This window comes from Cannabis sativa, chromosome 4 (genome assembly GCF_029168945.1).
Source record: "Cannabis sativa cultivar Pink pepper isolate KNU-18-1 chromosome 4, ASM2916894v1, whole genome shotgun sequence".
Taxonomy (NCBI): Eukaryota; Viridiplantae; Streptophyta; class Magnoliopsida; order Rosales; family Cannabaceae; genus Cannabis; species Cannabis sativa.
In genome coordinates, this window is record NC_083604.1 from 79,111,245 (window position 1) to 79,138,598 (window position 27,354).

Genomic DNA, 27,354 nt, shown 5'->3' on the forward strand with positions numbered 1-27,354 from the left:
GTGGACTCTTAATAAGTATTACTAATTTTGAATGGATAGTATTAAAAAAATTTAAGTTTTTATGTTTAGTTTTTTTATATAATTAAAAAAAATCTTATTTTTACATTATATGAGATAAAGTTGTTCCATCTGTTGAAAAAAAATGGAAGAAATTTTTTTTTAGATAAAAACATATAAAAAAAATTGAGTTTAACATATATATATATACTAGGTAGGAGTTACGTGCCGAGGCACGTAAAGATTAGTTTTAGGTAAAATTTAGTTATTTTTTTTTATTTCTTCTTATTTAGATTGTATGTAAAGGTATGATCATACGAATAATTTGTTTTATCAAATTAATATTTGTGCTATTATAATTGGTTGGTAAAATATAATTAGGTATATATAAATCATAATAAAATAATACTTATTATTTACTTTTAGAAAATTGGGTATATGAAATACTTGCATACACTACTCCATGTAAATCCATAAATAACAAGTCAAGAGAAAGAAAAACAAGCTCAGCAGCAAGAAAAGTCTCAACACTAAATAAAATAAAATTACTGTAAAAAAAAAAAAGGTAACTTCTTCCTAATCTTCCATTGGTTCAACTGCTTGAATGGTGAACTGATTGTACTTTGAAGTCATTGTTCGGTTTGCATCTACGTACAACTGAATTCTCCATTTTTTGGCTGATAATTGCTTCGTAGTTTTTTGGACAAACAACTTATGTTTCTGTAAAAAAAAATGATTAGTTATAAGTTTTAATGTATTTCTATGTACGAAAATGTATAATTTTTACATATTTATTTTTTTATAGTTACCTCGTCCGAATATGATCTTAATTGAACTGCAGTACATGAGAATATGTTTTCTGCAACATCACCGAACATCACAGCATCTAGCAACTCTGTACCATCGTCGAGTTGTACATATGTCCTTGCACTAATAATTTATACAGAATATGTAACGGTTAGTATGAATATGCAAGAAGTTCAAATATTAATTTAGTTATAATGTGCTTACCGTGGTGTAGGAAGACATCTTTTTCCGCATTTTGGATTTTCACAATCTGTTTCTTCGTTGTCGTTGTAGAACATAAGTTTCTTATTACAAAAATCACACGACATGTAATAAAAATCTTGGTTGATATTTTTTAATATGATTTCAGCTTCAATCCAATAATATGCTTTCTGCAAAAAAAAAAAAAAAACTACATATGTAATAGAATTCAATATTATATTAAGTACAAAAAAATCAATGATTTTTAATTAATTTTTTGTGTATATTAATTACAAAAAAAATCAATGACTTTTAATTAATTCAATATTATTAACCTCTTAAAACACATAAAACAAATAAATTTATAATAAAATGAGAGCAATGACAATCGAATATATAAATTTATTTTTCTTGTTCTAGGCTGTTAAATATAATAACCACTAACAAGTAATGTGAAATATGATCAAAATCTCTGCCAAAGAAACAACGGAATATATATGTCGCAATCATAAATATATTACTAAGCAATAATAGTACATTATTGGTGATGTCTCAAGATAGTAATTAGTAATTACTAAGCAATATATATTATACATTTGAAAGTGTTAAGTATTACTATATATTTTCTTTTTACCTGAGTTGGTTTTAATTGCTTTACCAAATCGGTAACTTCGTTGTTCTTAACATATTCTCGTTTTGCAGCAGATGAATTTGGAGAATACTGATATGTAGGTGCTTGAATAATAATATTATTTATGTGCCTTTGTTATTTTCTACTTGACATTGTAATTTAAATGTTAGCTTACTTATTAAAGTAATAAACAATCAATATTATTTAATCAAAAAATGATATTTAATGAAGGTAAATCAATTTGTTTAAGAGTCGTACCATTGATGAAGAGTAGTTGCTTCATAATTGTCAGGATTGATTTCGATTGTACTTGATTCACGGCTTGACAACGACAGTCCTGTAGGAAAATAATTTTTTCAGAATACTTGAGTGTACGAAATTGATAGAAATATATATGGTAGTAGTTAGTATATAAGTACCTCTCTTAGTTTGAACAATCATCTTTGTTCCCATTATTATTGGGTTGTTTCCAGTAACTTCAGACAATTTTTCACTAATATCTTGTACCAAAGCACCCCACAGAGTTAAACATATTGGGTGGAAGCTACAACTGTAATTGAAAATAGTAATGGTAATTATTAGTTTTGCTATGTATCATAATTTTAAATCCATATGAAATTATTATGAGTGCTCCAATGAAGATTATCATCATGTATTTGTATGTTATATTATATATACCTGTCATCGATTAGATAAATTTCTTGTATGGTTCGCTGTCCATACACTGTGTTCACCACTTTTGTTGGATTTATTTTGACAGCTACTCCTATGATATCTGAAAATTGACTGTGATGTTAGTTAAAACTTCGTAAATCATTTGTCATGTTGGTATATTGTTGGGATCCGAAGTTACCTTGTGGTGTGTTGGAGTATTTGTCAGATGACAAGTTCTTAAACGAAACGAACTCATGGACTGGCTTAGAAATTTGTTTGTCTTCTTCTTGGACTTCAACAACTTGTGTTTTTGAGTTCAGCGTCCAGCTAAAATGGTAATTTGTGTCATTTTTAAGGTATCTGGCAGGGGTTCTGTTGACACGGGCATCACTGATGTGGTAGGTGTGTAACTCATGCAAAGTGTCCTCCAAAGCTTCAATATCTTCTGCGAAAATTACTGCATCTACTCTCGTCCCCTGTGTAAAGTTTATCAATATAAGACATGCAATTAGATTTTGTATTAGATAACTATTTAAATTAAAACTTGTCTATAAATGTGCAACTAATATTATTGGAAAAAAGAGGAATAAATTTACCTTTGGATCAGATAAATACAGCTTCTAATATCGGACTGGTGAATTCATGCTTGTTCGTGGTGGAAATTTTTGTAGAATGGATAGTATTAAAAAAATTTAAGCTTTTATGTTTAGTTTTTTTATATAATTAAAAAAAATCTTAAACATATAAAAAAAATTGAGTTTAACATATATATATATATATTTGATGTAATGTAAAATTAAATATATAAATTCAAATTTTCCAAATACTATTTGAGTAACACTCAATTATATATATATATATATCCTGTATTTTCAGTTAACAAAGTTGAAATTATTGACATATAAAGAGGAAATGGTAGCATTTTAGTTGAGATCACTTGTCATAATCAAACCTTGGAGAAAAGGTATTTAAGTGATTAACCTTGTCGTTTTCCAAACTAAATGAACTAGCTAGAAGTTTCAACATATTTATATATTCACACCAATGGTAGTGCCTGCCTTACCCTCCATCTATAAGATTAGAAAAGTTAAAAAGTACTAGCATTTAGTATTATCTTATATATTGATATTGATCAAATTAAATATTAAATTATATTTATAGTTTAATATAATAATTTTTATATGGGCTATTTACAAAAATATGGAAAAATGAAGATAAGTTTTGATATATATATATGGTATAAATACTTAATTACACTAAATATGGCATTTTTTAAGAAAAACTTACAAATATGGGAAAAAGTTATAAGGAATGACATAAAAAACTTTAAATTTATATATTTTTTTTTTTTATCTTTTTAAAATATAAAACACTAAAATAAATAAAAAATAATCTCAAATATAGATGCTGTTTTTTTTTTTTCAGAAATTAAACATATTTTTTTTATTTAAACTACTGTTTATTTGTTTTTTTTATTAAAAACTAATTATTTCATTAACAGCAGAAAAAAAAAAAAAAACCAGTCTCGTCAACATTATCCTGGAAAAAAAATAATATAAAAAATTATAATCTAAAAATAATACAAACTTTAAAAATCAGTTTCATCAACATTGAAAGAAATTAATAATTTTATTAAAAGAATAAAAAAATAGTTTCATCAACAAGATAATGAAAAAAATTATAATCTAAAAACGATACTAACTTTAAAAACCAGTTTTATCAATATTAAGATAAACTAATTATTTCATTAAAAAAGAAAAAAAAATAATTTCATCAATAACATAATGAAAAATACACAATGTCTAATAACTAAACTTTTACAAACGATACTAAATTTAAAAACCAGTTTCGAACAGATAAATTTTATATCAATACCTAATAACCAAATTTTTAACTTCATTCTTTATTTTGGCATTTAATTTTTCATTTACTTGCTCAAAAACCAGAGTTGATTTAAGCATACAATATGCAACAAATATAACAAAGAGAATCACAAAATAAAATCAAAGATAAAAAAAAAAAAGAAAATTAAAGAGACAAAATGCAATAAAAACTATAAAAGACTAAAAAAAATAGTAGAATGTGAGAAACCAATTAGTAAAAACAACTAAAATAAAAACAAACAAATAAAAACCAATTTCCTGAAATAATCAAATAAAAAATTGAAACTTAAAACTCAATTATGAACAACAATAAAAAAACCAGTTATAAAAATAATAAAATAATGTGTGTTAGAAACTGATTATTAAAAATAAAACAAAAATTGGTGTTCATATATCTTACAATAATAAAACTGATTTTATACAAACTAAAAAATATACAATAACATCATAAAAATGGAGCAATCCCATCACGTAACGTTTAAAACGTGTGAAACCGAGTTTCGACCCTGTAAAACTAGTTTTGACGCTATAAAAATCATAAAAATAATAAATGTTAAATAATAAAGTTAACTGAAACCAGTTTTATCAATCAATTAAATGAAAAATGAAAAAAGAAAAACACATACAAAAATACAAAAAAAAAAAATATTAATCACAAATATAATCATACCAATAATTTGAAAATAAAATATAAGTGTAAGTTTCGAACCTAGATTTAAAAAAAATAAAAAGAGTAACTTAAAATTAAAAATTTGTAATAACATTATAAAATAGAGCAAACCCATTACAGAACTCTCAAAATATGTAAACCAGTTTCGAACAATATTTTTTTTTTTTTTAAAAAAATACTAACAAAAATAATCGAAAACAACACATACAAATAATTTAAGAACATGATATAAATGTGAAAACCAGTTTCAAATTTAGAAAAAAAAAATAATAAAAAAAAACTTAAAATAAAAAAAAAATCATAAAATGAAGCAATCCCATTATAAAACCTTTAAAATTTGTGAAACCAGTTTCGAGCCTATAAAAAAATAAATTATTATTTATATTTTTCTAAACCATTTACAGAATATAAATTAATTCCTAAGAACATAAATATAACTTTGAGATTCATATTATAGAATTTGAAAATTTATTATTGAATTTGGAGGAATCACGCTTTAATAAATTTATGTATTAATTAAGAATAAAAGCAGAGATTTTACAAAATTCTTCTTCTCTTTCTTTCATAATTATATACACAATATGAAAATTACAGATCAAATATTCCAAAATTATGTAAAAAAAAATAAATATATATAAATCAAGTTAGGTTGATCGGCAAATAGAGATGGAATTGGCCGAACCTTTGTGGTTTCGATTAATAGGAATAAACTGTTGTTTTTTGAAGGCATAACACACTGTTGTTGATCCTCTTCAGTTGATGTAAACTTCAGTTGCTGTAAACTAAGGTGATGGTGGTGGTGGTGGCAAAACTTGTAGAGAAGGCAAAAGGCAGTGTTCGAGAAGGGATTTAGTCGCCGGAGCTACCACTGATCGGTGGTCAGAGAGAGAAGAAAGGAGAGAGGCAGCTACTGAGTGGTGTGGCCTTCGGTTTCAGTCCGATTGGAGAGAGAGAGAGAGAGAGAGAGAGAGAGAGAGAGAGAGAGAGAGAGAGAGAGAGAGAGAGAGAGAGAGAGAGAGAGAGAGAGAGAGAGAGAGAGAGAGAGAGAGAGAGAGAGAGAGAGTAGCGTTTAGGTTTAAGATGATATGGGATTTAAAAATTAAATTTATAAAAATGTGGTAAAAAAAATACCATAAAAAGCTTTAAATTTGGACAAATGCCATATAAGAGTGGTAAAGTTAAAAAAGCCATATTTATGAAACTTTTTTATAGAATCCCATATATGGTGTAATTTTTAATTTTTTATTCAATGTTAATAAAATTTACATCAAATCAAAATTATAAATATTAAAAAAAATTAATGGTACTTAGCATGTTAATATAACTATAGTATTAAGTTTCATATAATTTATATAATAACTTTTTAAAAAAAATATGGTTAGCTAATTATAAAGTGGTACTAGGCAGTATCACCCATAGCAATACTCACTCAATCAAAATCGACTTTTTGACTCTAAAGTCAAACTAACATCGTGTCATGTGTTGCACCTGAATAATTCCCTTTCCTTCATTTAATATTTATATAAATAAAAAACAAATATTTGTATTCTATTAATATTATATATTATATCCTTAAAATCTGTTCTAGAGTTGGATGCTCACCTCACCTTTCTTTCTATTTTTTCTCTTACTATTACAGAGCTCGCCGGAAACCTCAATCGCCGGCGAGGAAACTTCTCCGGCGATCAAAAATTAAACAGCGAAAAGTAAAAGTCTTACTATGGTAACATCCTATTCCTCTTCCTCAATCTTCTCTGCTCCCTATAGCTCTTCTCTTGCTCTCTCTTCCGTCAACCGCCAACCTTTCAAAGTTCCAATTTTTCACCCTTTTTCATTTCCGGCCAAAACTTCTAATGGATTTTCAGTTTCGAATAAGAGAATCAACAATGGGGTTTTGTCTATATGCGCTTGCTCGACTTCTCCGTTCATTGGAAGAGTTGGGTCTCATAGAAGAGAAGGCGAATCGTCAATGCTTTCTTTTGGTATAAACCCAGAAACGACGAAGACGATGACGGAAGATTCTGAAAAGGGTAATGACTCTTCTCAATTCTTGTCGGCAATGCTTCCATTCGTTGTTGCAGCCACTGCCATTGCTGCTCTAGCTCAACCTTCAACTTTTACTTGGTGGGTACTTTTCCAATTTCTCGAATTATTGATATTTGGGGTATTGCATGTTGATTTTTCCTTTCTCTGAATCTGTTTTTCTAGCTGAATTTTGGGGTATTTAAGTTTTGCATGTAGTTTTACTTTGTCGTTTTTTGCAACTGGGTTTTATAAGCATAAATGAACCTGAGATTGGCATCTGTTTTATTAAATTTAAAGTTGAATTCTTGTTCCTTATTATATTAATATGCTGTTCCTTTTACATATTTTAAGTTATTAATAATATAATATTACATCATGTCAGATAAGAGATTGTTCTCAGTTGTGTAAATTAAACACTTATGAATATACTTTCCTTAAGAAAGGGCTTGTCATATGCTTAAAAAAGGTTTCTTCTTTTTTTCCTCAACATGTTCAGATTAAAGTAAATTGGTTCTTGTTGCTTAAGGAAATAAAGTTTGGTTTTTATGTGTTTGATTATATGCCCATGAGAGATTCCGGGCCATGTGCAGATCAATCTCTAAAGTACTTTACTAATCTGCAATGGTTATTTTCCAATTCAACTCTTTTGCAGGGTATCAAAAGATTTATATGCCCCTGCTCTTGGTGGGATCATGTTGTCTATTGGAATCAAACTTTCCATTGATGATTTTGCTCTTGCATTTAGAAGGTATTACTCTTTTTGTATTCTTCTAGTTTTATATGTTATATGTAATCTGTTTGTGAGATCTCAACACTCTAAATCAATCTTTTGTAGACCTTTACCGCTCTCTGTTGGGTTTATAGCTCAGTATGCTTTGAAACCGGTTCTTGGAGTATTAATTGCAAAGGCATGCGGGGTGTCCCCGATGTTCTTCGCGGGGTTTGTCCTTACCTCTTGTGTTGCTGGAGCTCAGCTATCTAGCTATGCTAGTTTTCTGAGCAAAGGGGATGTGGCCATAAGCATTCTTCTCACTAGCACATCCACCATTGCCTCAGTTCTTGTTACACCTCTACTAACCGGCCTTCTAATCGGTTCTGTTGTTCCTGTTGATGCTGTGGCCATGTCAAAGTCAATTTTGCAAGTATGGTGTTTGAGGAAGATTACATAAATGAATTCCTTTACATTTACTATATTTGCTAATACATTTCCTTGTCTTCTATTCCAATAGGTAGTTCTTGTTCCAGTCACTCTCGGCCTTGTGCTCAATACTTATGCAAAACCTGTTGTAAGAGTCCTTCAACCATTGATGCCTTATGTTGCCATGATTTGTACTTCATTGTGCATAGGAAGCCCTCTTGCCATAAACCGTAGCCAAATTCTTTCCCCGGAAGGGTTTCGTTTGGTGTTTCCAGTAGTGGCGTTTCACACAGTAGCCTTTACTTTGGGTTATTGGGTGTCCAAAGTTCCAGCCTGGAGGTACAAAATGTTGACTTTCTGCTTAAAATGTCATTTCTAATTAAGAATTATTCCAAAATGAAACTATGAGTATGGTAACTATTTCATTTCAAGAAATGAACAGTTACTTTTCCTTCATTCAAAGATAAATTCTTATTCGCCGCGTTGTTGCTCACAGGCAAGAAGAAGAAGTGAGCAGAACAATATCACTATGCACAGGAATGCAAAGCTCAACCTTAGCAGGGCTGTTGGCAACTCAATTCCTAGGTAGCAGCCAGGCTGTTCCTCCGGCTTGTTCGGTAGTTGCTATGGCTATTATGGGCCTATGTCTAGCCTCTTTCTGGGGTAGTGGCTATAGAATCAGAGACATACCATCCCTTCTAACACATCAAACTGGCTCCACTGTCAAAGCATGAAGCCACAGAAGGAATAGTTTTGGAGTCTGGTTTTTAGTGCTAGTTTAGTGTTACATCATTCAGAGGGTCAAAGCATATACATATAGAGGTGAAGAATAAGGAACAAGTGTTGGATAGTAATGTTGGAAGAAGCAGATGTAGGAAGAAAGAACTAGTAAAGAGTTGTGTAGTTTGACTGACTGTACATCTTTAATGTAAGCAGTTAATCCAGTTTCTATTGTTGTATATATTATGTAAACTTGACAGAAGTATATATAGTTGACAATATACATTGCATATACTCTAAGATATAGGCAATGAATGCATTTTTTTCCTTGCTTATTTGACTTTGAGTAAATTAAATTGTCCAAGATGAGCGAATAAACCTAAAATCAAGTAAAACAAGCATAATTCTGCTCCAAAAATGTGTAGATATATTAAGAGAACATGACTCAAGACACTTAAATAGTAAGCTAAAATTAGTCTAACATCTCTGTCTTCTTAAGTTTCATATTACGAAGATCATGTATCTGAACCCATAAATCCAACGTATTCAAAGGTATTATAGTACGCGGATTCTCACTCTCCTTAAGCCTAGAAATAATCAATGCTTTTGGATTAAAAGACCAAGGACTTTCTTCAATAACTCTTGTGATGTCAATTTGATGGTAAAATTGAAATAAAAATCTATTAGCATCAAATTCCTTTATGTAAATATCGTTAATGGGTTTCCAAAAAAGCAGCCAACTGACAAAAAATCCACCGCCCTATTAGTAAGAAAACGACCACCAAACACCATCTAGCATCACACCAGTATAAGTTTTTTCCCCCTTTTTCTTCGTAAATAACCAGTATTAAATTTTATTGAACCAATAACCAAAAAATCACAGACCAGTAGACACACACAAAACAACTCAACAAATGCAAACCTAACACACTCAATCAGGGGTGGGCATCCGATCCGATCCAATCTAATTCTTTTCCTCATCCGATCCAATTCAATCAATAATTGGATTTGGAAAATCATCATCCGATCAAATCTAATTAGACCTCAAAATCCAATCCATATTGAATCGATTTTTTTTTTAATTAAATATTCAATTACACACTTAAATTTCAATATTAACTTAAAAATGTGAAGAAAAATACGTACAAACTAAGTATCACCCTTTATTTAAATTTAATATTTCAAAAACATATCATCGTTACAAGTGTAATGTAGCCAAAAATTTTAAATAATTAAAATAACAACATTTCTAAATAATAAAATAGAACAAAACATCATGAAAATAGATACACAAAACAATAAGTGTTACAAATTTAACACACACAAAAAAATAAAATCTAATAAAAATATAATTAATATATATTATATTTTTCAATATTTTTTATTATATAAATAATTTTTGGGTAAATACTCATTTTGTACCATGTGTTTTATTTAAATACACACTTGGTACCCTCTATTTTAGATAATGATCAATTAGTACCGTCTATTTACAAAAATTACTACTTTAGTACCCTCAATATAAATAAAATTTTAATATATATTCTCAAACTACCCCATTTTAATAATTAATCTTATTATTATTATTATTATTATATTTACTTAAAAATAAAAAAATAAAATATAATAATTAGAAAAATAATTTTTGTTTAATATTACTATCTTATTTATACTCTTGAGAGGAAACACGAACTAGTACTCCTACTCCAACCTTTTGATCAAACTATTTATCTTTATATTTTAGAATATCTTTTCTAACATTGTTATTTATTTCATAAGTATTATACATATAAAATTCATATATAGAAGACGACAGTAAGGAGAGAAAGATATTAATTAATTAACGTTAACACATATATACATATAGTTGAAATTGGGTTTAACGTCTTTAAGATGAATATTAGTTAGTTGCAAACAGCCAATGCCATAATATATAAAAGAAGACTATCATTTATGATCCATTGATCCTTCTCTAAATTTCTCTTCTTATTTCTAAATAAGGCACATAAGGTAGTTTCGCAAGAAGGGAGAAGTATGTATTCTTTGGTTTGAGGGGAAATCGTATTGGGGTATATCAACCCAAGTCTCACATTGGAAGAATAGGCAAGAGTAGTCTTTGATGTAAGTGTTTTACCTAGGCTTACTCCATTAATAGTATGAGACTTTTTTGGGAAGGTGTCCAAAAAATAAAACCGTGAGGGCAGATCTAAGCTCAAAGCGGACAATATCATACTAATGCGAGAGTCAAGATAAGATACATGATAAAGTGAAAGAACGAGGCACAACAACTATTGATTACTGGTATAAAAATTAATGTGGAAGGCCCGCGGCCAGTATGGCCTTGGTTTTGGGGTTCGAGAGGGGGCTGGGCGTACGTATGGTGGTCTCACAAACTAGATGTAACCACAAGGGACAGTGTCACACCAGAGGCTGTTGGTATTAAAGAAGCATTGAGTTAATTAGTTGAAAACTCAATCTTTTTCTTCAGATCTTGGAGACGGATAGCTTGTTAGTGGTGAAGGTTAATTATTTGTAAATTGTAGCTCTATTTAGATGTGCTCTTCGTTTAATTAGTTTGTTGTTTGAGAATTGTAAGCGGTTGTTGCTTTCATTAAGAAATGTTTATCTTTTGTCACCGTTCTACAAATTTGTCAGAAATAATTCTCGATTATTAGACAATTGTATTATTACGGAAACTACGAGTACTCCATATGAATTGTTGTCTGTTTTGTTGAGCAGTTGCTCCGTTTAATAAAGAAGAATTTGTTTCAAAAAAAAAAAATTACTCGAGTGTTTTGTTGGGATCCCATTCCCATATGCATAAAAACACAATAGTTACAATGTACCCTCACTCCAAACCATCCGATTATATAGCTCCTACACCCAATTAAATCCTCACCGATAGGGCTGCATTTAATCTCACAGTAGATTATCCTTATATATATTTCACTTTGTTATATAAATATCCTCTTTGGCACAACTTGATCGAGTTGCAAATGTTGCAGTATATACACTACATATATAAATATGTATTGATAATGATTAATGATCAAAACACTAATAAGGTTATGGCGTGCCGATGCCACTATGCTTTCGATCTATGATTAAAACTAGTAAACGAAAAGGATCAGTACACATGTAGCTAGCTACAATATAGCACAAGTACAACACATATATATAATTCATAGCCACTAATTAAAGTAGGTTATCTTTCTATTTTACACACCTAGATAGATTAATTATATCAATCATTCACTTTATTTTCACAATTTAAATTATTTTATTTTTTTTTAAATCATTCAAAAATCTAATATTTTTTTTATATTATTTTTAACACTTTTTATTTTAAAATGTTTCAATACTAAATTATTTAATATATATTAAATGATTAAATTTTCTCAATTTATGAAAAAATAATAATTAAAAAGAAATAAAGATAAAGGATGCCATAACAAGTGTGTGAGGTTGTATCTCATCAAAATCAATTGATAATGAGAAAATAATACTCTATACATATTATATATATAGTATTATGTTTCCACACATTAATTATGAATATGAGACTATTTTTAATACGTAGTAATATATAGGAGAAATGCTAAAAGGTACTACTGGTGCCTAGTAATCTTCTCCGTGTCATACTGCTATATATATAATTAAGTATTAAATCTCGTATAACTTAAGAAAATAGTTTTTACAAAATATCATTAACCAATCTTAAGATACCACTTATCACTACAAAAAAAAAAAAATTATTTTTAATTACAACAAAATTTATGACTAAAAATAAACAAAAAATTATAACTAATTATAAATAATTATTATTATATTGTGATTAAAAGGTCCGAATATTACATATATATATATAGTGTACCTAAAGTTTTGGGAAGGATTCCGAATTAGTTTTGGTTGCCTAACTAACATATATACTGAATATATAGAGGGTTGGTGTATGCAAAAGGCTATATTATGTAGCTACCTAGCTTTGCTTTTCATGGGACCAATCTAATAAGTAATAATGAAGATCGATCCTAGCTATTGAAGGAGCTACAGAAGTTATTTCAATCTTAATTTCTCTTGCCTTTAATTAATTAATTGAATTTTAGAAGACTGTTACGTCTATTATTTCTATATCATTATTGGATAGGTTTAATAAAGTTGCACACGGTTTTCTTGAACCAATTAAGTTTGAAAAATAATGAAATTTTTATACGAAAATGACCTAAGACAATTTGGAAAAAACAACGCAAGGCAATTTGGAGTTTTGTACTAATTAATATATAAGGGTGTGTGTTGTGTGTGCTTTTATTGCATAAGAACATGGGTGGGCCTAATTAACTTGACTCTTATATATATGATGACAATATTAGTACATCAGCTAATTAATATTTATAATAAAATGCTCATTTTAATTAACTAGTAATAACTTTATATTATTCATATTCAAATTCATATATATGCACATAAAAAGCAGCAAGTAAAAGTTGTGCAAAACATGATAGAAATGCTAAAAAATACTATTGGTATAAGTCCGTTTTTAGGAATAAGCGGATTAGACTTGTGTCTAAGGTTTACTTAATTCAAGAGTCAAAAAAAAAAAGAATAATCCCCTATTAATAAAATTACACATTTTTTTACTGATTTTAAAAAGTACCACATTTTATTTTAAATAAGGGCTCAAAAATATTTTTTTCCTATGACCCAATAAATTTTAAGGTCGGTCATGTATTGGTATCTAGCATTATTATTTAAGATGGTGTTATTGTTATTGGTATAATTAAATATATATTAAATCTATATAATTTAAAATAATATTTTTTTTATTAAATATTGCTAACTAATTTTAAGAGGTGAACTTATAATAATGCTATTGACAATGTTGTTTATATATGCATGCATGCATGCTTTAATTTTAATAATAATGTTTTGACTAATTAACTCAAATGGATTCTGATCACTCTTGGCATCTCGGTGTCATCCTTTATTGAGACAAGGAACAATTTATTCAAATTGATTATTAATGAATACTTACTTTATTGTTTTTTTTTGTTTGTTTTTTAATTCAAACCAATTATCAAATTGCCACTCTCTCTTTCTTCATCTAATTAATTTAGTTTAGTGGGAAGCTATAGCTAATGAGCATAATTAACTTGTTGATTTGAAAAACATTGAAAGGCATCAATATTTAGAAGTAGAACTATCAAGGTATATCTCTTATCTCTGTTATGGGGTTGTTAGGTTTTTGGAAATGAGAATGTAAAACTAAAATTAAAGTTTTTTTTTATATAATTACCGGCCCCAAAATATAATATATATTTATCTAATAAAATTAATAATGATTAAAAAAAGTATGTTTTATATGATTTTTTAGTGCAGTAGTGTTTATGTTTGTATGTACGTATCTTTAATCTTTTTTTTTTTTTTTTGGAAGAATCTCAATATTTTTTAAAACACCATGAGTTGGAGATTCTCTTCTCAAATATTAAAACCTACTAAATAAAATTCTTAAACTAAAATATAATTAAATGTTGGGTCTCAAATATTCTTATTTAATAATCAATATTCATTATAGAAAATCGGTATATATATATATAGGGTAATACTATGGTAGGACCTAGTAAAAGTTCCCTACCGGTAGGGAACTTTTTTTCTAACCGTTGATTTTAGATCTTGTGGTTATTATGAAGTAAGGTATATACTCTTACTATAGGACTGCTTGTATACAATTAAAACTTTATACATATTATAATAATATTTTAATAATATATTTATTTTAAAAAATAAAATAATATTAATAATTAAAAAATTATTAATTTTTATTTTTTAATTATTATTATTTTCTAAAATTAATTTAAATTATTTTTATATAGATATTTATTTTTAAAAATTCTTCTGATATCGGATCGCTTGAATAATTTTATATGCTCTTTAATTGGAACCGTACCAACTTGTTTCTCTTAAACTCAATTTTTTTGGCAGAAAAAATAATATCAAACCGAATTAATTAATTTTTTTTATAAGTGGCGTCTCAAAAGAGCAGCCAAATAACAAAATAAAAACCACTGAAAAAACAGTCAATAACACCAGAATCACCCCTAGCCTAAAAGAAAAACAAAGAAAAGACTAGGTGTAAACATAAAAAAAAAAAAAAAAAAAAACCATCAGTAAATTATGAAAAGCCAAAAAAATGAGTTTAGAAAAAATAATTCTTTTTTGAAAATAAATACCAATATAAAAATAATTCAAAATAACTTTTAAAAAAAATAATTCAAAATAACTTTTAAAAAAATAATTCAAAATAAAAATTAATAAAATTTTTAATTATTAATATTATTTTTTTAAAAAATAAATATAATTAAATATTATTATAATATGTATAAAGTTTTAATCGTATACAAGCAGTCCTATCGTAAGAGTATACACCTTACATCATAATAACCACATGATCTAAAATCAATGATCAAAAAAAGTTCCCTACCGGTAAGGAACTTTTGCTAGGTCCTACCATAGTCTTGCCCTATATATATATATATTATTTGGACGATGCTACTTTATAGTTGTGACACAAGTGACTAATAAGTGTTAATTTTATTTTTTCATCATTAATTTGTCCCTTTGTAGCTAGCTAAAAACCTTTGTATATATTTATATATAGTGTTATTTTTTAAGAGAAATAAAAACTTTGACTGTAATCCCTCTTGTTCATATCTATATTTATTTATATATTGATGGTATATATAGTACTATAATTCAAAAGCTTTTTCTTAATTTAATTATATATAACTATTCTTAATTAGATGCACACACATACATATACATATATGGATATATTAATTTAGATGCAATTAATATAACAAATTAACTCTCTTATTTTTCTTTATTTTGAGCTTGACCTTTACACAAATTCCCTTAAACAAACAATAATATGAATGTTCTAAATTCTAATGTCTGAAATATTTTTTTTATATTTATTAATTTAATTATGTGTGCATATAACAATATAATATATTCAGAATTACATTGTTGCTTCCTTATGTATCTAAATTTATATATAACTCCGTTTATTATTACCACCAAATCTTAAAGATAACTATAGACTGATCAATTAACTTAACTGCATAAACAACGGCAATTAATTAATGAAATTAATATCATATATATATATATATATTCTTCTAAATTAACTATTAATTAAATAAGATCTCAATGTATAGGAATTAGGAAGTAAGAAAAAGTTGGATTTAATTAATAATAATAATAATAATAATAATAATAATAACCCCATACATGTACAATTTTTTTTTTCAACAAATTTATTATTTATTGCAACACTTTAAGTAAATTAATTATATTTAGATTTAACTAACTACGCTTTACGTGTAACATCTAATAATTTGTTATTTTTTTTTATTTAAAAAAAAAATCATCCAATAATTTCTCATAAACCAAAAATTTTATTATATAACCAAATTTTATATATAATATATATAAGTTCAACTATTTTAAGTCAATTAATAATAATTTACTGAAGATTTGTTTATCTTTAATAAATTAATTATTGGCCGGTCTCCTCAATTTCGTTGATTAATGAATAAATTAATTATTTAATTATATATTTATATACCTATTGAGACAAGGCACGAGCAACAGAAAGAAAATGATGACTATTCTAACCAGACAAAATAAAAACTAACTAAAAGTCAGCCAACAATTGACATATCAGTAAAATCCAAGATCATATTTATATATAACTTAAATAAACTCATGTGTCTTCATATATATATTGTTACCTTCTACTGTCACAATATATAGACTTTAAAATTTTTATCACCTTTTCGTTTTTGTTTTGTGAAAAAATGGAATATTTCATAAAATTTATAATATTCCCTTTGGTAAATACTATATTTGATAAGTCTAATAATTAATAACCATCCGATCAATATATAATTAGATGATCGGACGATCTAAAATGATAGCGGAATAAACATTAATATATATATCTTTATATATATGTATAATGTGATTAATTATCATCTGATCACAAGAAATCCAAATCAAAATGAATTAATAATCCAAGAATGAAACATATATATATATAGGGTAATACTATGGTAGGACCTAGTAAAAGTTCCCTACCGGTAGGGAACTTTTTTTCTAACCGTTGATTTTAGATCTTGTGGTTATTATGAAGTAAGGTATATACTCTTACTATAGGACTGCTTGTATACAATTAAAACTTTATACATATTATAATAATATTTTAATAATATATTTATTTTAAAAAATAAAATAATATTAATAATTAAAAAATTATTAATTTTTATTTTTTAATTATTATTATTTTCTAAAATTAATTTAAATTATTTTCATATAGATATTTATTTTTAAAAATTCTTCTGATATCGGATCGCTTGAATAATTTTATATGCTCTTTAATTGGAACCGTACCAACTTGTTTCTCTTAAACTCAATTTTTTTGGCAGAAAAAATAATATCAAACCGAATTAATTAATTTTTTTTATAAGTGGCGTCTCAAAAGAGCAGCCAAATAACAAAATAAAAACCACTGAAAAAACAGTCAATAACACCAGAATCACCCATAGCCTAAAAGAAAAACAAAGAAAAGACTAGGTGTAAACATATAAAAAAACCAGTAGTAAATTATGAAAAGCCAAAAAAATGAGTTTAGAAAAAATAATTCTTTTTTGAAAATAAATACCAATATAAAAATAATTCAAAATAACTTTTAAAAAAAATAATTCAAAATAACTTTTAAAAAAATAATTCAAAATAAAAATTAATAAAATTTTTAATTATTAATATTATTTTTTTAAAAAATAAATATAATTAAATATTATTATAATATGTATAAAGTTTTAATCGTATACAAGTTGATTCTATCGTAAGAGTATACACCTTACATCATAATAACCACATGATCTAAAATCAATGATCAAAAAAAGTTCCCTACCGGTAAGGAACTTTTGCTAGGTCCTACCATAGTCTTGCCCTATATATATATATATACACACACCACAAACATATACATATTACTCCCTCTCACTAATTATCCTGAAATAAATATATATTATTATTAATATAGACAAAGTCAAAGTTTTCTATATTATTGTAACGAAAACGATTGACGATGATGATGATATATAATTAAGGTAGCATGTAGAAACCTAGACCTTAAATTCCTTTTGACATGATTTCCATCAAAAAAGTTATATTACCTCATAATATATAATAACTTCATTCCAAAAATATTGGCCGTCGTACTTCTCCCTATATTGTATTTAACCTTATTATATATACACATGGTTTAGAAATATATTATTAATTGATCATCTTCACGAGAAATTGAGCAGAGTGTTTTGAGTTTTCAGATTTTAAAATTGTATTTTTAAAAGTGAATAGTTTTTTGTCATTTTAAAAATTTAATGGTGTTTGACACAAATTTTTTAAAACTATTTGTAGATTTTTTCTTACTAAAAAAAATTAATGTTTTAACACCATACCATGACATGAATCTATCCGGGTTCGAGTTGATTCCGGGTCTAGGATCCGAGTATGAGAGCAAAAATATAAAATATAATATGTTAGAAAAAAAATTGTTTTTGAAAATTGAAAACAACATTTTGATGTTTTCTGTTTTTTAGTTTTTTAAAACTCAATTTTAAAAAAATGTTTTTAAAATTTTTTTCCAAACGGCCTCTATTAGTTCTTAAAAACCATTTTCAATTTTAAAAATCAAAAAATAATTTTTAAATTATGAAGTCAAACAACCTAAATATTTCAAACTATACAGTATATCCAGCTATCTAGCTATAATATATATTAAGGATAATAATTAATAGCCAAAATCGAATCTGTTTTTCTTTATATAAATCATACCATAATATTTATCTAATTAATTATTAAGAGCAAACTTATAATAAATTGGCATACTATAACATAAAAGGTTTTAAAAATATATAAAATGTTTTTTTTTTCTTTTTCAAATAGAGCAATAGATGGTAAAATTAATCAAATGATTAATTTCTACATATATAAGTTTTACTAAAAGTCAAAAAGGAAAAAAGAAAAGAAATTATAGTTTTGAAATAATTATAAAGGTTTGGACGAATTTTTACATTCTAGGGGCGCATATATATATACATATAATAACCTTTATAAATTCAATTTTATTTTTAAAAAAAGAGTACCAATTACACACCTTGTATAATGAAAATATAACGATCTGTGTAAAACTCTATAATTTGTTATTAAAAAAAAGTAAAACTCATAATTAAGGAGGATACAACCAAAATAATTAAGGAGGATCAATCATCGCTTGAAGAGAAAAGTAGCTAATTAATTATTATTCATTTAGGTTATCAATAAATATATATATATGTTCCTATCAAGGAATTAGAAAAAAGAAAAAAAAAATACAAGAAAGAAATTTGAAATTTGGTGATATCGATCCTACATTATAAAACATCACCCCTTTAAATAATCTTTTGATTATTTGCAAAGAGTATAGTACTTATAATTACTCATCTACAATATTATTAATTAGCTTAGTTAATTAAAATCATTAATATATTTCAATTAATGTAATTCAACATAATATATATGCAGAATCTATATCATATATATACATAAATATATATTAGTACTCAATTTCTATATATGATCAACTTTTCTTGTGACTTTCAATTCTTTCTTTCCTCTGATTCTCTTTCTTTCTTTCCTTTTGAGTAAATATATTCATTATATTATAATAACCACAAAATAATAAACATATTCTTTTCTTAATTCCCTTATTATTATTTTTAATTTGGGGGTATTATAAAGTATACTCCACCAACTAAAAATTTCTACACATGGCGGACTAATATTTGGGAAAAGAAAAAAAAAGAAGAAGAAGAAGAAACTCACCATCTTCATCATCATCATCTTCATCCTTAAGTTGAGTAAATTTCAGTTATGGTTTTCATAACCTTTACCTGAGTAGTAAGACACCTTATATAATGAGCAGTCTCATCCAATAAGCTACAAATATCCATGGCTGCACCACCTGGAACCACCTTCCTAAGCTTCTTCTCATCATCTTCTCCAAAACCTACTATTTCTTCTTCTTCTCTCTTCTTCTTGACAAAACTCTTTTGATTAATAATACTTCTTTTGAAAATGACACGGCGGCTGCTTCTGCTGCCGCCGTGACTGCCAGGTCGGTTGTTGCGGATCTTCCGCAACACCGCCTGGCTCCATAGTACTTTTCTGGACCCAACGGCCGAGGCCATGGCAGCATTGGCCGCGGTCTTGATTCTGCGGCGGCGTTTCGAGATCTCTCTTGGTGAGTTGTTGTTATTATTTGAAGGAGATTTATGTATTCTCATCAAGGCTCTAATGAATCCCTTGGCAAACCTGTTTTTGAGTGAATTAGGGTTTGGATTAGGTGAGTTTATTTGGGAATTCATATTGAAAAATTAGGGTTTCTTTTTGGGAATGGAAAGACTACAAATTTAGGAACCGTTATGTAAAAAGATGATTTTGAGAGATTTTCTTCTGACAACATATGAGTTGGGTCCTATATGGTACAGGATTCAGTACTTTCAATTCTGACACATATAGATATATATATATATGAGAGAGAAGTATATAGAGAATTTTTTTGTGTAGGAAGGAAGAAGAAGAAGAGGTAAAGATGATATATGAAGAAAGAAGAGGAAAGGTAAATTTATTAATTAATTTGGGATGAGTGAGAAAGAGAGAGAAGAATAATTAAGATTGAAAATGGGAGGTGTGAAGAGGAAGGAGAAATGGAATCAAAACCCTTTTAAATAATTATTAATGTTTTATAATAAACAAATGTTAAAAGCAAATTTTGAGGTGTACAATAATACTATATTATAATATGAGTAATGATATTTTGATTCAAATTATACTAAAATTTTCCTTTTAAAAAAAATATACTAAAAATTTACACACAGTAAGTGGTATAATTTATTTAACCAATCAAATTTATTTAAATTAATATAAATATTAAGTTTTATATTATTATTGGTATAAAATACTCTTTTTAACATAATTAATGATAGGTAACTTATAATTTAAAGAGATTTTTTCATTTTTCAACTGTAAAATATATATATATATATATATTTTTGCATTTTTATGAAATTTCACATATAAATTCGTACTAACGGAATAATTTAAATTGCAATCAAAATCCGCATAGCAATTTATATAGAAATTACGAAAAAAAAAACAACTAGAGCAATTTAAACCGTAAATTTGAAAAATAAAAATAAAAAATAACATATAAAATAATTTTCTTAATTTAAATTATGTACCAAAAATTTACAAATAGTAAAAACATTTTCATTATGGGCAATTAAAATAATTATTCACTTACATATTTTTAGGGAAATTATCTTATGTATTTGTTTTTTTAATTATTTTTTTTAAAATTTACGGTTTGAATTTCTAAAGTGGTTGCAGTGCTAGTTGTAATATGATTTTTATATATTATTCTACAAATATACAACAAAAAAAATGTTTAAAAGTGTAAAAATAAAAAAAAGTCCTATTATTATTAATATATTTTTAGCCAAACACAATTTCTTTTAATTAAAAAATATGAAGGGCTCATTGTCTATTTTAAAATCTTTTATTACCTTTTTTCTCTATCTTGCCACATAATAGAATGTTAAAACATTAATAATGTCTAGCACTTTTTTTTTATATTATATCATAATTAAAATCTCATATAAGATAATAATTTTTTAAAAATTATACTAACCAATAATAATAATATCAATATCACATTTATCTAAATACTCATATCAATACTTTTTTAGGAACCCATATCATAATTACTTTTATAATATATAAACAAATAAAAATATATATTAGAATGTTTAAAGTATATAAAATATAATTAGAGGAATAGATGAGGCTTGTGAAGTCGTTTTCAAAAATGGAGTTTTTGGAGGTGAAAAAAGGAGTTCGATCGTGGGACTACAAAAGGCCAACCACCATATGAGCGCACATGGCTCCTTTACCCACCTCCAATTTCCAATTTCTGTGGGCCCCTCATTTTCTTTTCCTTTCTTCTTCTTAAATAAATCAACATTTATTAAAATTAAAAATTATCAAAACTTCCAAATATTATCCTCTATATATATATATATTACATAGTTTGCTAATTTTTAGTTTTAATAATATTTCTGTTCATAAAATCTTTAATTTATGTTTCAAATTTAGAGTGGTAAAATTAAATTTTGGGGTTTCTTATGTATATATATATTTTAATTATTACTAAAATAATAGTTGTAATACTTAATGTAATGGTAAAGCCTTAAAAATCTCTTAATAGTTCTAAAATTTAATCTTTCATAGCTAAATATTAAATATGTTTTAAAAAATAAAAATAGATTACTCACTTGACCTTTTAGTTTAAAGTAAATTTTTTTACCACTACATCAAATAATATTTATTATATTTTTTTATTAATATTTTATTTATATATTAATATTTTTTCACACTTTCGGGACCTGAGCAATTAGGAGCCCAAAATGCACGCCTAACTCGCCTATTCTCGGGACTGACGAAGCTAGCTAACCCTGTCCAAATCTCAATATCAATCCGAACTAAATTATTTGAGACTAAACCAAATTAAATTTAATATCAATAGTTAGTGTGACAGTCAGTAGTCCCGACATCCGTAAGGGGAAACACCGGGTAAGCTGTGCAATCCCACACCGCCTGGGGAAGGTCAAGTGAGATGATTCTGAGACTATGTAGGTATGGGACTACACAGTTAAAGAGAGCTTAAATGGATTGATCGGTACTACCTATATCAACAAGGTGCATCTTGTTTTTCGGTAGCCCATCTCGAAAGAACTCCACAGTTAAGTGTGCTTGACCTGGAGCAATTTCAGGATGGGTGACCTCTTGGGAAGTTTTTCCAAGAAGCGTGTGAGTGAGTCCAAAGCACACTGGAAACACTCGTTGGTCTGTAGGGTAAGTCATCAGTCCATGAAGCAGCGAGAGTGACGTACTCGTGTATAAGAGTCATTCAATCCGTAGGTATAAGGACCCAATAAAACCTTAAAGCGGGGATGTTACAGTTAGTTTGTTATCTATAAATCTTTGAACTGTTTTAAAAATTTCATTGGCAGTTCGAACCAATCCAAACAGCATAATACGTCTTCACATGATATTATGTATATAAATATTTGAAAAGAAGCGTAATTAACTTGGATTTATATTATGAAATATTGAGACCAAGCTAGCTAATGCTTACATAGTAATAAATAATAATTATCATCATATATAAGGTGATTTTCAATTATCTTTTTTTTTTCATAGGTTTTTTTTATTAATTATCTTTAATCTTATCATTATTATTGAAAATCATATAATAATAATATAAGAAAAAAAAAAAAAAAGCTAGCAGTTGAGAGCTAGTAGTACGGCAAGGCAAATGATGTACGTGTTTTAATTCGTTATCAATTTTTTTTTTTTTTGTCAATTTTCATACCCAATATCATATTTTGTAATATATTTTTTTTTTAATATTTTTATAACGGTATTCATTATAGTTATAATATAATTTTATAAATTTTTAAATAATTTATAATATGAAAGTTGTTAATATTTTATAGCACTCTTCATATAATATAGACCGGTTGCAAATTTTGTGAATTATTAATTATATATAATAATGTACCTACGTCCGTAGAATGAAAAAAAATTAAAAAATAAAAAAACTAAAAGATACCAAATGCAATATTTTTTATTGAGACTGCTGGCCAAATTTAATGGGAAAACTTAGTGATTAGCTTGCTAGAAAAATAGATTGATAAGCTATATCTAATCAACCTTTAATTTATATATATTATAATTATATGGGGACATTATATTATATATATTCATGATGTGTGGTCTATTCTACCAATTGAAATTTTGATGCCCTTTTGGTTGACATTTAATCCGTTTTTTAATTTCTAGATTTTAAAATAAATGACAATATATTAATATCACAACAATCTTTGTTATGAAATCAATTATTGAAATATATTTAAAATAATAATTAAGATGAATATGGATCTATACACATACCTAACTGGAAATTTGGCATATAAGATTTTTGGTCTTTTTTGAAACTAAAATATTCTTACGTACAAAGAAATTAATTTATATAACATGGCCTGCGGCCATTAGCAACTAATTTTGTATATTGTTTTTATGTTATTTTCATGTTATTATTTTTTTTGTTATTTTATTATTTTTTATAAAAAATTGTAATTATACTTCAAAAATATAAAATCGTAAAATTGAAAAAACAAAAAAAAAATAACTGTAAAAATGTTTAAATTTTACCAAAAATAATATTTTGTGTAAATTGACATCGAGTTGCTATTAAAAAAAAAAAAGAATTACTCATATACTATTTTTTTAACTTTTTTTCTTTTAAATTTACGGTTTGGGTTTCTAAACTAGATGCAGCGCTAGTTGCAATAAGAATTTTTATACGATTTTTTATTGCAATTTAAATTCCAGCGTTAGTTTGCAATAGGGGTTTTTATGTAGAATTCCGTAAAAATGCAAAAAAAATTGTTTTGAAATTTAAAAATGAAAAAACCCCTAAAAAAATAAGGGCATTTTATATTTTTACACTTCAAAACAATTTTTTTTTTTTTTGGTTGCATTTTTACGAAATTTTACATAGAAATTCTAATTGCAACTAGCGCTGCAACTTAAATTGCAACAAAAAATGTATAGAAACCCTTATTGCAACTAGCGTTGCAACCACTTTAGAAATCCAAACTGTAAATTTAAAAAAAAAATTAAAAAAAATAATATATGAGGTAATTTCTCAAAAAATAATAATATGTAATTAATATTCAAAAAAAAAAAATCAATTCAAATAGAGAAAAAAATATAGTGTATTAATTATGTCAAAAAAAAAATAGTGTATTAATTAAGAAATCCACCTTATATATGGTAATGTACGTATAGGATTATAATTAAGATTGATGTATTAACTTGTATACAAATCCATGGTTGTCAAGTGTCAACATATACCTAAAAATGGGTAAAGCATCATTATGAACAGAAATTTTATATAGAAATTTACAATTTTAATGTTATATAGAAATTTTTAACATTAAAGAAATTCACTTTATATTAACTTAGTCACTATAGAGTGTAAATGGATCTGGTCGAATTTGATTCTATTATGAACAGATTTGAAAAAATTTCTAGATTCAATTCGAATAATTTTCTACCGGATCGAATCTGCTCTCATAAGAGTTCTGTCACTAGCTCTTGTCAATTGTTGAAAGATTTTCAAGTTATCAAGATGAGTATAATGTTTATATATAATCTTGAAAACTTTTTAAAATGCATGCATGGTGATGTTAACGTATTCCATTAATGAAGATTGATTGTATTTTGTATACAAATTCATGGCCTAGCTAGCTACAAGATATATATTCATAGAAATGGACAAAGCAGCATTTTATTTTAAAAAATTTATAGCATTTATTCAATGCATCATATATAATTGTCATCTTCACTTTTATCGAAAATCCATGTATAGGAATAAGAAGAAAATTCGACATGTAATGTTACTATCCTATCCATTCATAGCTCATGATGGACTATAGATTATTAATTATGTGGCTTTGTATTAGGGAACGTGACAGTTTCCAAATCTAAAATTCTTACATTAGGATTCACAACCGATTCAATTCAATATTTTTTTTTGGAGTTTTTACAAAAATATTAAATTTTAAGTAAAAATTTACAATTTTAATGTCATATAGAAATTTTTACAAAAATACTATCTTTTTATAAAATAACTGTAAAACAACAAAACAGAACAAATTAAAACAACAATAAAACAACTAAAAAATAATAGTAAAACAACAGTAAAAACTTAATACATTAACACAGTATAAAAAATACTCAGTATTTTTGAAGAAAAAAATCTGCCCCACAGTAAAAGAAAAGGGAAATTTTAGTATGTGGTGTAATAAAAACCCTTATTTTTTTTCTAATCTAGTCCAATCCAATTAGTATTTGGATTAGAAAAATTATCATTCTATCCAATCCAATTAGACTTCAAAATTCAATCCAATTACTAATTAGATTAAATTATTTTTTTTAATTGAATATCTAATTATACACCTAATTTTTAATATCAACTTAAAAATATAAAAAAATATACGTAAAAGTTAAATATCTTTAATACTATATAAAGATATCGTCTTTATAAGTCTAATAATACAACTAAAAATTTGAAATAATTAAAACAACAACATTATCAAGTAATAAAATAGATCAAACATATGAAAATAAATGCACAAAATAATCAAGTATTACAAATTCAACAAAAAAAAACCACTAAAAATATATTTAAAATATATATTATTTACTGTAGGATTTTTACTGTTTTACCCTACACCAACAAGATACTTTAATATCAGTATCAAGGTCAAAATTGACCTTTCCAAGTCTAACTTAAGCTTTAGACTTAAACGGCACCGTATGACCAACACGACATCCAAACTTGTGTCGTTTGATCATCAGAGTTTTAAATACTCTGAGAAGGGTCTAGAAACCCTAACACTCAATCACTCAGCCTCACAAAGCCAAAAATGGAAACCCTAGCAGAGCAAGTTCTCTCTGAGAACTTGCTCGATTCCAAACCCTAGAAACCCAGAAAAAACCCAGAAAAACCCAGATCTAAACACACACACACATAGTTTTAGGTTTAGATGAATGAAAAACAAGTAATAGGAAAGAAATCACCAGATTTGTTTCAGAGTTCACCCCAAAATTAGGGCTACGTCTCTGTCAAGCTCGTCTCAGAGATTAGCTTGATATCCACTATGATTCAAAGGCAAAATACAGACTTTTGGAGCTTCCTGTCACAAGGTTTTTGACCAGGTAAACTCGATTCTTTGTTTTTACAAGTTCTGTTTGATTTTCCTTAGCTTTTTCTTCTCGATCTAACTCTGTGTGTTTGTTGTTGTGCATGTACTCATCCCTTCTGTCTCCTCACCATGGGATCTGCATTTTCGAGGTTGGATCTTGGAGCTGAAGTCTTTAAACTAGGGTTTATTCTTCTTTCTCTCTCTGTATATTTTTCTGATCTGGTTTTCTGTGTTAGATCTTAGGTTATTTGCTTTGATTCTGTTCTTATATAGAGTAGTATAGTCGGTTGATCAAGATCTTAGGAGTTAGTTACACTTTCAGTTGTAACTAACTACTAAGATTTGATCCACTAGAGGCGAAGCCACCCTAGGACTGTTTTGTTTACTTGTATTTTATTTCCTTTTGCTGATGTGGATATATACTGTAAAGGGACTGGTTATAAGTGGATTTTAACCAACAATTTCCACCTGAAATCCTCTTATAACCAGTTCTGATGTTTGTTTGTTTATCTCTGAGAGTCTTAGCTTGATAGGTCCTACTTTTAGTCTCCTTTGTCGATTCTTAACAAGTTCATACAATGTATGAACTTGTTAAGAGTCACAATTTTAGTTCCCATGTCTGCTGGGTTATCCTCAGTAGGCACCTTTTCAATATCTATCTCTCCTTGTGTCACTTTGTCCCTGATGAAGTGATACTTGATTTCTATGTG

At 26.7% G+C, this 27,354-nt stretch overlaps 3 protein-coding genes across 3 annotated transcripts; 1 reads left to right on the forward strand and 2 right to left on the reverse strand.

Annotated features, from left to right (window-relative positions):
* Positions 1–385: 385 nt before the first annotated feature.
* Positions 386–3,295, reverse strand: LOC133037182 (replication protein A 70 kDa DNA-binding subunit B-like). The gene is made up of 9 exons (XM_061114037.1): positions 3,251–3,295; positions 2,469–2,745; positions 2,294–2,390; positions 2,035–2,165; positions 1,874–1,952; positions 1,619–1,745; positions 1,009–1,175; positions 807–927; positions 386–717 (listed from the first exon to the last, which is right to left on the reverse strand). Exons 1-9 carry the CDS (start codon positions 3,293–3,295, stop codon positions 574–576), a joined length of 1,188 nt encoding a protein of 395 aa, XP_060970020.1. The 3' UTR covers positions 386–573.
* Positions 3,296–6,379: 3,084 nt separating this feature from the next.
* On the forward strand, positions 6,380–9,040 carry LOC115714684 (probable sodium/metabolite cotransporter BASS3, chloroplastic). The gene is made up of 5 exons (XM_030643441.2): positions 6,380–6,946; positions 7,500–7,595; positions 7,683–7,989; positions 8,077–8,324; positions 8,482–9,040. Exons 1-5 carry the CDS (start codon positions 6,543–6,545, stop codon positions 8,717–8,719), a joined length of 1,293 nt encoding a protein of 430 aa, XP_030499301.2. The 5' UTR covers positions 6,380–6,542; the 3' UTR covers positions 8,720–9,040.
* A 10,445-nt stretch (positions 9,041–19,485) lies between these two features.
* Positions 19,486–20,320, reverse strand: LOC115711956 (transcription factor IBH1-like). The gene has a single exon (XM_030640156.2). It carries the CDS (start codon positions 20,171–20,173, stop codon positions 19,658–19,660), a length of 516 nt encoding a protein of 171 aa, XP_030496016.2. The 5' UTR covers positions 20,174–20,320; the 3' UTR covers positions 19,486–19,657.
* Positions 20,321–27,354: the final 7,034 nt, after the last annotated feature.